The 12,189-nt window shown below is 44.4% G+C and overlaps 2 protein-coding genes across 4 annotated transcripts; both read left to right on the top strand.

Annotated features, from left to right (window-relative positions):
- Positions 1-67: 67 nt before the first annotated feature.
- asb13a.1 (ankyrin repeat and SOCS box containing 13a, tandem duplicate 1) lies at positions 68-3,237 on the top strand. Of its 2 annotated transcripts, XM_047575986.1 has the most exons (6): positions 68-222; positions 796-983; positions 1,562-1,718; positions 1,791-1,925; positions 2,117-2,308; positions 2,415-3,237. In XM_047575986.1, exons 1-6 carry the CDS (start codon positions 180-182, stop codon positions 2,573-2,575), a joined length of 876 nt encoding a protein of 291 aa, XP_047431942.1. In that variant the 5' UTR covers positions 68-179; the 3' UTR covers positions 2,576-3,237. The 2 variants fall into 2 exon arrangements, with proteins under 2 accessions (XP_047431942.1, XP_047431941.1); XM_047575985.1 differs by having other exon boundaries at positions 1,562-1,925.
- Positions 3,127-9,047, top strand: LOC125000437 (ankyrin repeat and SOCS box protein 13-like). Of its 2 annotated transcripts, XM_047575988.1 has the most exons (6): positions 3,127-3,266; positions 3,818-4,005; positions 4,133-4,289; positions 4,383-4,517; positions 5,229-5,420; positions 5,778-9,047. In XM_047575988.1, exons 1-6 carry the CDS (start codon positions 3,224-3,226, stop codon positions 5,903-5,905), a joined length of 843 nt encoding a protein of 280 aa, XP_047431944.1. In that variant the 5' UTR covers positions 3,127-3,223; the 3' UTR covers positions 5,906-9,047. The 2 variants fall into 2 exon arrangements, with proteins under 2 accessions (XP_047431944.1, XP_047431943.1); XM_047575987.1 differs by having other exon boundaries at positions 4,133-4,517.
- The last annotated feature ends 3,142 nt before the right edge of the window (positions 9,048-12,189 follow it).

The following is a 12,189-nucleotide window of genomic DNA, read 5'->3' on the forward strand; positions in this document are numbered from 1 at the left end:
CAAGTAGTGCACCATGTCTTCAAGAAACTACGATTCCCACAATTCGCTGCTGTACGTTCTCGACACCACTTGCGTCGTCGGCTCATGTTTGGACCTAGGAGCTGTGCTCTGCGGCGTCAGCAGTGGTGCGGTCTACCAGCAACTAGGTGTTGACTTTTACCGGTTTTTATGGGCTAAACATGGAGGTGACAGCAGCCCGCCGTTCGTTTCTGTGCGATATCGGTGAGCGACGTTAATAAACATTTTAGAAACAACTTGAAAACCAGCAAACGTTAGTAACTAAAAGCGTCAAGAAATGCAGGCTGCTTTGACAGCGCAGTAACTATACACTAAATCTGCGCCATGACAGATATTTAAATCATCCTGTCCATGCACATACAGGCTGACGGGCTGAGACTAATAACAATTAAGAAATTGTTCAGTTTTGCCTGTGTTGATGTTTCAATTTTTGTCTTGGTAAAGCTATACTATAACAAACGCAACGGAGGAATATCTTATACAATACACTGCTATTGCTAGTAATATACGACACGTACTTTTCTGTTTTTCTATATATATATAAACGTTCTGCTTTACTCATTTGTTTCCCATATAGCCTACAATATCCACAACAGTGCCCTTTTTCTTGTCATTTTAAAATAAGATACTTTATATATCCAGAGGGCTTGCTGGACTTTGCTATCAAAACCTGAATCTGGCTGATTCTGAAAACTTGTCTCACCCGTGTTGTGTCTGGTAAACATGTACACCGTTAAAATGTCCATGTTCTGTTATGTGCACATGCGTGTGTGTAAGGCTTCTGGGCAGATCGGACAGCCCTGCACGAAGCTGCGTCCCACGGCAGGGCTCTGCAGCTGAAGCAGCTGATCGAAAGCGGAACATCTGTGAACCTGGTGACGGTGGATAACATCACTCCGCTACACGAGGCCTGCATACAGGCCCATCCCAACTGTGCCAGACTCCTGCTGGAGGCTGGAGCCCAGGTAAGATCAAGTTAAGTGGAACACAGCAAATTATTATTTAGATCGTACGCTGGGATCTGCACTCACTTGCCAGTTCAACAGGTACTCCGGTGATAAATGAATGCATTCTAATATAACAGCCCTGCACTAAACCTCGCTTCATGACTGATCTAATCTTCAGTTTATTGTTGAAACAGCATGAGAAAAGTTGAGGATTCACCTGGGTGATCGTTTTGGAGGATGTAGCATGTGATGCTGTTAAACTGTATGGAATTAAACGACAAAGTGTTTCTGCTTATTTATTTAGCTCAACTAAATCGTATTGTTAAAGTCAAGGAAATGTGTGTTGGTACAACACAGTTCAACCCAGCAGTACTAAATACCACAGCCTGCAAAGTGGCTGAATCACACACACCACACAGTCGAATCAACAGGTCTCTTTGTTATTTGAAACTAATGCTGAATGCCATTTAGGATGGCTTTCACTAGTGTTCCTGATAAACTAGCAGGCGAGTGTAGTGTGTCAGTCTGCCACTGAAATGCTTGGTAAATAGTGAGAGTAAATAGGAGTTGTTGCTGTGGGATTTTTTTTGTTCCAGGTTGATGTGCGTACCATCCATGGCAGCACTCCTCTTTGTAATGCCTGTGCATCTGGTAGCCTGGAGTGTGCCAAGCTCCTGTTGAACTACGGCGCCCAGGTTAACCCGTCCCTCACGGCTCTCACTGCCACGCCGCTCCACGAGGCCTGCATACAAGGTAAAACTGCAACAGCAATGAAACGTGCTTCATGCATCGACACGGTCCGTCAGATGTTAACGTTCCTCGCAGGTAATGTTGACGTTGTGAGGCTGATGATAGCCAACGGTGCCAGGCTGGAGGCGTTTGACGTCCACTTTGGTCCTCCCCTTCACATAGCATGTGCTAAAGGGCGCATAGATTGTGTCAAGGAGCTGCTGTGTGCAGGTCAGTACGAAAACTAAAGATTAGATAGTATGTTTAAGACATATATGTGTTAAAGATTAACATTTGTCAAAGGAGTCCATTGCTCTTTGATTGATTGGATGGGCTTAATGTAACCGTCATCCTTTACTTTAATACTTTTGGATGTGATAACTCTAAATTAAAAGGTCTAAACTCAACTCAACTTTGTGCAGGTGCCAATGTGAATTCAGTGAAATTCCACGAGACAGCTCTGCACCATGCAGCTCGAGTCCACATGGTGGAAATGATCGAGCTGTTGGTGGAGTTTGGAGCCAACGTGTACGCCAGCGACAACACGGGTAGAAAGCCTGTAGACTACACGACACCAGCCTCTCCCTCTTACGCCTGCCTCAGGTTTTATGAAAGTGAGACAGCTGTTCAGACAGAGAGTTACAGTATTTAGCATCACTTTTCTTTTTGTGCTTGTGATTCATGACGACAAACCTCATGTAAACCTCTTGTCCTTGACAGGTAATCCTCTGAGCCTGCAGGAGCTGTGCAGAATAGCTTTGCGGGTGATGCTGGGTACCAGAGCATCAGACGTCATAGATCAACTAGATATATCCCTCCGCATTCACAGTTACCTCCACTACCGTGACCACCCTACATCACTTCACACGATTGGTGTTTGAGTTTACATATCAACCATTTATGGGGCAAGGAACCGTGTATTGTCACTTTGGCACACTGTGTCTCTCAGTGAGGTTTAGGAGCATGTGGTTTTTATGCAGCCAATAAGAGAAGATCAAGGAAACACTCTCAGGTCAAATTAGGGTCAGATATGGTCTGCTAGGTCCACCTCCGCATGAATGCTTAGCATAACTGATGCTTAGCATAACCATGGCGAACTGACCTAATGTTGTGTAATGTGATAACGTTTGAATCAGCACTTATGTTTTAATAGTCTAAATAAATGTTTACATTTGTTTATCACTTTAGTGCAAATTACCATATATGTTAACCTTTATTAATCTTGATAAAGAAAGAAAATTCACAAAAGTAAAAAAGTCTTCTTATGCCCTACAATAACACTCAATGGTTGAAATTTAGAATTTCCAAGTATTTCAGTGAGTGTCCTATAAAAGGTTAAAGCTTTGAAAGGAAGCACCATGTACTGCGTATCTGCTCAGTTTGTGGGACAAACTACAAACTCCAGCATGCATTTCGAGTCTCCGATATGTGACGTGACTCCGGCGAGCTGCGAGGACGCGGCTGTTTACAAACAAGCGCTGGTTTCGTGTCAACGCTGCTAAGCCGAGACTAATAAATAAAGACCGCGGATGGAAATGGAAAACTCTCAGCCTTACTTCTTTGGAGATATAGGTGAGAATGACATTTAGACAACATGGCTGGGGGAGACTGTCGCTCTTTCAAACATGGACCCAGTTTGACGTCGGCGTGCTTCGTTGAGCTGTCACCAGCTAGCTAGCACATTAACCGCTGCCAATACAGAGGGAGTAGTGTAGTACCTGCAAGTTAAAGACCTGCATTATTGGTTTTTCGTAGGTTTAGAGCACAGTACCGCTGCCTGGATGGCTTCTCTCTGCGGTGTCGTAATGCATGTGAAATGTTTTTCTCCAAACCCACCAGGAAACACGGCCTTAAAAAGAAGATTACACTTGTTTTATTACATAGTAGAAGTACACGAAATTGAGCATAACTGTGTTTTTGTTGTAGTTAACTTTGGCACTTGAACTTAATCTCCACTGCAGTATGCAATTATAGCAGCAATACGGAATGAAAACACCATGGGTACAATAACAAGGAGACTGCTGACGCGCACGCTTGTTTATTCTGCTCGAAGAGCTTCGATGAATGAAAAGGCAGCAGCGTTACGCGGTGTGATGTTCACGGAAGCATGTGCTCCCCCGCAGGCTGCTGGGCAGAGAGGACAGAGGTTCACAAGGCGGCGTCCCTCGGCCAGGCGTCCCACCTGGAGCACCTGATCCAGAGCGGAGCCTCGGTCAACATGGTGGCTGTGGACTCCATCACTCCGCTGCACGAGGCCTCCATCCGCGGACAGGCGCAGTGTGTCCAGCTGCTGCTGGAAGCGGGAGCCCAGGTGAACCGACGCACATATTCGTCGTGCTTTGCTTAATGCTTGAGGAAAGACATTGTTGTAGATGGGAACTAGGAGATGAAGCGCCTCTGTGTGCATGTGTCCCCCTGTGTCTTATCATGCGTGTCAGGTGGACGCGAGGAACGTGGACGGGAGCACCCCGCTGTGTGACGCCTGCTCGTCCGGTAGTTTGGAGTGTGTGAGGCTCTTGCTGGAGCACGGCGCCAAGGCCAACCCTGCCCTCACCTCCCGCACCGCCTCACCCCTCCACGAGGCCTGCATGGGAGGCGAGTGCCTCACTTTTATTTGTTTCATGCACAGCGTTTTATGTGAACTTTCTACAAACATACATGCTGAAGTACTCTCCGATCTTCTCTCAGGTAACTCAGACTGTGTGGAGCTTTTGATAGCTATGGGCGCTTGTCTCGAAGCATATGACCTCTACTACGGGACCCCGCTGCACGTGGCTTGTGCTAATGAACACACAGACTGTGTGAAGGTGCTGCTCAATGCAGGTGGGTGTCCGTACGAAGCAACGTGAGGCTTTTGGATTTAAATTTGACACTTAGTTCTCTCAGATTTTGTGTTGAGAACATTATCTTTTACAGTCACCTCAATTATTATCAAACAGGTTTGATATTTAATCAGTATCTATCACTGCTTACAAAACAGCCAGTGATGTGGTTGTCAAGCGGTGTTAAACATTCTAGCCCCTGACTCTCACCTTGTCTTGCACACTGTTGTTGACAGATATTAAAAGTCACACCTTCAGGTTTCACTGAAAAGGCCCCGCAACCAAAACCACAGCAGCTCCACATACAACCCCCAGTGCCCCCAACCATTTTCACCATTACAAAGTTACAGCAAAAGGTTGCACCACAGTCTCATTTTTGATTGCATCTCCTTCCCTATGAGAACTGTTCAATATTACCTTTTTGGCCGAACCTGAATAATATCCTCTAGTACCTGTTGGACTATTATTTCCATGTGGTGACTACTCCCAGTGATCAGCTGAAGTATAACACAAAATGTGCCAATATAAAATATGACAATATAAAATCTGACTGATCCACTTCTCTCCATCAAATTTAGAGCCTTTAAATAAAATAAAACTACAAATTTGTCTTTGGTAGAAATCAGTGGGTTTGTTGCCAAGGACAAAGAAAGAAAGGGCCTAACGGATGTTTTTGTTATTTGTATTTTTATGAGTTGACTTGTCCTTCTAGGTGCTAAAGTGAACGCGACCCGGCTGCACGAGACCCCACTGCACCACGCTGCTAAAAGCAAGCGAGTTGAGATGATTGAGATACTGCTGGAGTTCGGGGCCAACATCTACGCGAGAGATCAGCACGACAGGAAACCCCTGGACTACACCACGCCGGGTTCTCCCTCTGCAACCTGCCTGCAGCTTTACGAGAGTAAGTTTTCACTCACGTCTGGTCTGCATGAAAAAAGAAAACTTACCATATATCACCAGCAGATGGCAACCAAGGATCATTTTTTTTCACTTCGGAGAAGCCCCAGATAAATACACCTGTTTGCTATGTTGCTCCTATATACAGCTGACAAACTATGGGCTAGTCACTATAAATGAACACAACAAGACATCCATGTTTACATCTCTTACTTCAAGAGCTCCATCTAAAAAAGAAATGTATCTCAGCATGAAACTCATACCTCCAGTCAGTCCCAATGTTTCCATCATTTTCCAATATTATTTACACACAGTGTGTTAAAGACACTTAGTTCCAGATCTTTCTCTCCTTTTTCTGTAGCTACTCCTATGAGTCTTCAGCAGCTCAGCAGGTTAGCAGTGAGGAAGGAGCTGGGCACCAGGGCTCTGAAGGTCATAGGTCAACTGAACATGCCGAAGCTCATCATCAGCTACCTCCGCTACCAATGAGTGTCACCTGGAGCAGGAGCTGGATCAGAGCTCGACGAGTGACTGGAGACACGTGGTGCTGCTGCGCCACTCTACTGCTAACGCAGTATAGGTGCCACTGCTTTAGATATGGTAACAGCTGACACGCAGATTAGTGCCAAGGTGCCAAGCACAATCTCATCACATGCTTTCATCAGCCTTTTTTTTTTATTATTATTATTATAATTATTTATCAAAACTGCACTTTCTTCTCAAGACTTGAAGCGACTGGAGGGCTGAGACCTGCACAGCAACAATATGAGTAAATCGATTCAGGAAATCCTCTCATACCGAAACTAGCACTTTTTAGAAGAAGCATTTAAGCACTTCAGTTTTCTTGTAGGGTGTTTTGATGACCGTTAATCATGGTTTTAAAAGGGCAACGTTTAGATAAAAGTTCTTCTAAACAATCTTCGTACTAACCTTGTGCCAGCTTGTGTCAGAACTTGAATTCAGAAGGCAGCACTGGGCAACGCTCGCTTTGCTTTATAAACAGTTGGCTCTGGTTGGTAATCACGACCGCTCTGTTTGACAGTTGCTCTTTTTAGTCCGTTCAGACGTTGGCTGAGAATGTCAACAACAAAAGTCTTAAACAGCATTTAATAATGTGTAGAAAAATAAACAGAACGGGTGCTGCAAGAGAAGATCACGTCTAATATTAGACACGACCGTGGATGTGGAATTATCTTAACCGGAGGTCACAAAGCTCAGGGAGAGCGCTGGTACGTTGCGTTTGTCAACCTGGATCAGTTTCCAGATTCACCGGGAAGAAGCACACAAAACTGTGAGGCACGTTGTAAATGCTGAGAAGCTGTCAAAATATGAAACGGGACATGGCTCCCTTCGTATATATTCTCTGACCAAGGACAAAAAAAAAATGTAAAAAATGCCAAGCCATGGCAGGATCAAGCAGACATCGATCCCGTCTGCTTATTTATAGCTTAGTGCTTAGAGCTCGCTCTGTAAAATGTGCTTATAGACGACCCAGGGTGTTCAGTCAGGTTTAGTTATATTTAGCTGGAGTTACAGGAAGTTGTTTATGAATTCCACAGAAATTGTTTTGAATCTTCTCAAGTGTCATGACCTAGTTTATAGGTAGGTCCAATAACTTTGATTTATTCTGTTGAGGTTAAATCAGGCCTACACACATTCTTCGTGACTGGACAGAGCGGTAGTGTGTGTCACTGTGTATGTTTCAGTTGTGACGCTGTCTCGCGGTTTTTCCCACCTGGCTCAGCCTGTCCCAGTATCACATGCTACATCCTTTACAGCTTGCATCAGTATTGTGTTCTTCCTTATCCGAGTGTGATGAGGAAACATTACCTAAACCACAGCAGCTTCACATACACATTTTATCTCTTTAACTACACATTTACGTTTTACTAAAAGAGCGCTTAACGCTTAATTTCTTTTAGTATTCAGTTGTGCAGCTCGCAGCACCTGGACTCTTGTTTGAGAACAATTCTTCTTCACTCTTGTCAGTTGTGTGAAAGTTTCGTGATGATCTCAGCCTGATCAAAAACTTTCAATAACTGCATACAGTGATCAGCCACAACATTATGACCAAGTTTGGAGTAGTGAGAATCTTGTGATGGTTCCATGTTCTGCTGGGAAACCTTTGGACCTGGCATTCATGAAGATGTTACGTAGATATGTAGCACCCACCTAGACCAGACCAGAAACACCCTTGATACAGAAACACATGTTCAAAAAACATGAAGAACAGCACAAGGTGTTGACCTGGCCTCCAAATTTCCAAAGTATCTGTGGGATGATCCACAGAGGCCTCCACAGGACACCCTCAGACGGCCCATGAAGGTGGTCATAATGTTGTGTCTGATGGGCGAATAGCATGATTTTAATCTTTTGAAATAAACTCACGCACGTGCATATTTATAACCATCACTAAATGCGGTCGGGCCAGATGGCTAATCAAAGCACGATAGCGTAAAGCTGATCACAAACAACCAAATTTGGTGAACACAGAATTTTGCAAAAAAATAAATATTCAGTGAGCGTGACTTTTTCAATCTTTTCAGAGCCAATTACAAACAGCAAAATGTGAGCTTATTTTCTCTGCCTGCCCCTTTCCCCTCTGCTCTTATTAATCATAAAACACGGTACACGTGCAGCCTACTGACGTCAGCCTGCAGGATTTTGGGGTGTTTAGGTTCACCGCTTTCAGACCTCTTTCTTTTCCCCAGAGCTGCCAGCGAGCACAGTTACCTTGTGCAACTTTGGAAAGCACGTGTCCATCTGACAGCTCTCATGGAGATCAGAACCTGAGGGGTTGCTGTGTGTCTGGCAGATCTTTTCCAATCATTAAACGCTAATATTTCATACTTTCAGACCCTTATCCTCATCTCTCGGTTCACTCCCCTCATTTGGCCGGTGCCCTAAACGTGCCTGGGCTGCACGATGCTGGCTTGAACATGGAGCTTGTTGCGCTCCATAAACCGGCCGAGCTGTGGGAGTTTTTCACGTCAACATACAAATTCTTACCTACCATCTTTTACAATCTATTTGTACTGTTATTAACACTGTAAAACACAGGTCATTGTAACTGTGGCCAGTAAATAATCTTGAGGCACATATCTCATGGAGCGATCCCTTTAAGACATGTCAAAATATCTGACTGTGATGAGGACCGGTCTTCTCCATGCAGCTTAAAATAACCACTAAAAACATGCTTGGGTTCAAAGCACTTTAAGTCCAGAGAAGGGACTGGAAAAAGCAATGAGAGGATGGCAGGCATGAAGGGAATGTCTTGTTATCTAAGATGAGACATGGCCCCTGCATCCTCACAGGAATGTTGAACTTCATTTTGATCAATAGAGTGGTTGGTTCGTTTGAAAACCCTCTTCCTCTTGGTTCGTCACAATAAAGAGCCTTGGCAGTTCTTTGAGTTTCGTAAGTGTTACTGAAATGCTGGGTTTAATCGTGTGCCATGTTCAGAGCACACAGATTTATATGTTTAAGGTGCTACAGTCTGAGGACCCACCGTCCCACAAACACACACACACACGCACACACAAAATTGTTCCATAAATGTTTATGTTCTTAAAGTGTTTTGATCTGAATGTGATTAATATGTTGATTTACTGAGTAAACTGTGTCAATGATATGCTGTCCTCATTTTCTTTTTTGAGTGCATCTGGATTTCAAACGAAAGACATTAACACATGTTTACCGCATGTCCTGACACCTAAGAGCTGTGTTCTGCTACGTGTGTCCTCATGGTGGCGCCTGTCTGGCTGCTGCCAACTTACTCTTGTAAACACACGCCCCAAGAACAGTAGATGACAGAAAACAGGTCGTCTCTGTAACTGTTTAGCTCTGTGCTACGTAGGATACCAGTAGTCCCATCACTTAAAGCAGTGGTTCCCAACCTGGGGTCCGCGCCCCACCAAGGACGGCGCCAGAGATCACAGGGGGCGCACCACAACTTGTCTGATCTGAGCTCACGATCAGTTTTCACCTGTTTCGTGTTACGTGTGTCCCCTACATGTACGATGCAGGTCTTAAAGTATCTCCGGCTCTGTGGCAGATCTCCGGCGTGTGGCGTTCAATTGTGATTTAAAAAAAGATCAACATTTGGAAAAATAAAAGTCAGGTATTGATATTGTCAGGTTCGAGCAGCCATTTGAGTTCGTCTACCATTGGAATCAGAGTAACGCAGCTTTCCCTCTCCAAACTAATATCACTAGCAAATCAGAAGTAAGGTGGGGGTACGTATGGTTCTTTGGTTGAGAACCGGCTGCAGCTGATGCTGCATTCAATACAACTTGGGAAAAAATGAGCTCTGAGTTGTCAAACTCAGAAATTACTGCTTCTGAAATAAAAAAAAATAGCTGCTGCTAATATTCAACAAACAGTGACAATTTACAACTTATTTTTTATCCTCCGTGTTAACCTGCAACGTGAACGCTATGATATTGTCTGAAATATCCGAGTTTGAATGTAGAATTTCCTTGTTTTCTGGAAGGTATCATCTAAGCCGCCGTTTTTTTTTTAAATCAAAGTCACTGTTGTCGGAAAGATGGAGAGTAAATTTCTCATCTCATGTCATCTTTTACTGCTTCTTATCCGGGGGTTGCTGGAGCCTCTCCCAGCTGCCGAGAGTAAATTTATGAAGCTAAAAATAGTAAAAATAATAGTTCAGTCTGTACGGGGTGGGGAGGGGGGGGAGGGGTGGGGGGGGGGGGGGGGGGGGGGCTCCAAGGAAAAAAGGCTGTGAACCACTGTCTTAAAGGATCTATTTGCAGAATGTAGTTTTCATGTTTTTTCGTTTGTGCGCTTTATGTCAGAAACTTTAAATTGATATCACTAAGCAGATACGTACTCTTAGCCCAAACACTATGACCTTTTGCCCAATATTGTCTAGCTCCTACCAAAACAACCCTGACCCGTCGACATGGACTCCACTAGACCTCTGAAGGTGTGCTCTGGTATCTGGCGCCAAACCGTTGGCAGCAGATCCTTTAAGTTCTACAAACTGCGTTGGGCCTCCATGGATCAGGCTTGTTTGTCCAGATTATGCCACAGATCCTCTACTGGATTGCGATCTACAGGCTCTGGAGGTCAAGTCAACACCTAGAGCCCGTTGGTGTGTTCCACGAACCACTCCTGAACTGTTTAAGCTTTGTAGCACGGAGCGTAATCCTGCTGAAAGAGGCCACTGCCATCAGTGGAATACCGTTTCCATGTAAGGCTGTACATGATCTGTAACAATGTTTAGGTAGGTGGTACATGCCAAAGTAACATCCACATGAATGGCAGGACCCAAGAACTCCAAGAAAAGCATTGTCCAAAGCCCTTTTGCCGCCTTTACCTTCTTCCTATACCACTTTTTTTTTTTTCAGCAGTAAGAGTTACAGTAGCACTCACACTTGGTTGGACCACACACGTACTGACCACTGTAGAACAGGAACACCCGAAAAGAGCTGCTCTCCAGGAGATGATCTGAGCAACAAGTCTAGGCATTCCAGAGTACAATAAGCTCAGTTCCTCTCATTTACCACTAGGCTGTGCCGTGGATAAAGAAATAAACGGTTAGCCAAACGTGTCAGCCAGCTACAAGCTGTGTTCTAACAGTCAGCATGTGTTAGGGGCCAGAGGGCAAAGAGAAAACAAGCTCCTGTAACTGGTTAGTCACCGGCTGGTGGTTAATTAAGCAGGCCTTGTTGATTTACTCTCCCGAGGAAAAGATCTTTGTCGTTAAGCCATAAACAGAAGGGGGATCGGATCTTGGCAGCTGAAGAGCAGAAGAGGAAAGGGAGAGGAGAGCAGATTGTGGATTTGAGGTGCTAAGCAGACAGGAACTGGGAGGTTTTTGTTTAAGAGTCAGAGATAAACACACAGCTGGGATGCTGTGATGGTCCAATGCTACGCTCGCCCATCAGACACTGCAGCCTGAGAGTCACTACCCTGAAATGAGCTGCAGATGTGAAGCGCTGCAGTGAAGACTGATTTACAGAGAGATGCGTGAAGACAAGAACCAAACTCATACATGTAGAGTGCACCAAAAAAAAAACATTTTCTGCTCATGACATGACTGATAGGTCATGATATATGGAGCTGATTCATGTTTTTGATTTGGACAATATGCAAGCTCGACTCAGTGTGTTGACTGCAGAGAAGTGTAGCAAAGTTTAAGCAGTCGATTCTGCACGTAAAGTCCGAACACCACTCTCACTCTACAGCTCTTCATGTCTGCAAACCTTTACAACAGTACCTGTAGATATCATGGTTAGCTTCGCATAAAGACTGGAAATGAGTAAACGGCCAGCCTTGCTATGTTCAATGTTCAAACACACATCTGCCAACACCCATAGGGATCATTTGGGATAATGTTCATGTCATTTATTTCATTTACAGAAAGAAATGTATTTTGATGAATAGTTTTAACATGTCTATGAAGGATATCATTCTGGATTTGGAGGCTTTTTGGATCCCATCGTCAGAAACTTGCAAGACTAGGGTGTAGACCCCCAGCCTAGAAATGCGGAAGCTTCTGGGACGGGTAAAGCAAATGTCTTCAAGAAATCCTACAAAACCAGCTGCCCTTGTTTCAGCTTTTTTTTTTTTTTTTTAGTGTACTCAGTCTACACCAATGAGCCAGGAGAAGTAAATAACATTGGTCATCTTGTGACAATTCAATGTTCTGGGGAACTGGGAAACTTTTGGACCTGGCATTCATTCATGTGGATGTTACCACACACCTAGACCAGACCAGACACCCCCACCCCATAGCCACAACAGTCCTT

Source organism: Mugil cephalus, chromosome 22 (genome assembly GCF_022458985.1).
Source record: "Mugil cephalus isolate CIBA_MC_2020 chromosome 22, CIBA_Mcephalus_1.1, whole genome shotgun sequence".
NCBI lineage: Eukaryota > Metazoa > Chordata > Actinopteri > Mugiliformes > Mugilidae > Mugil > Mugil cephalus.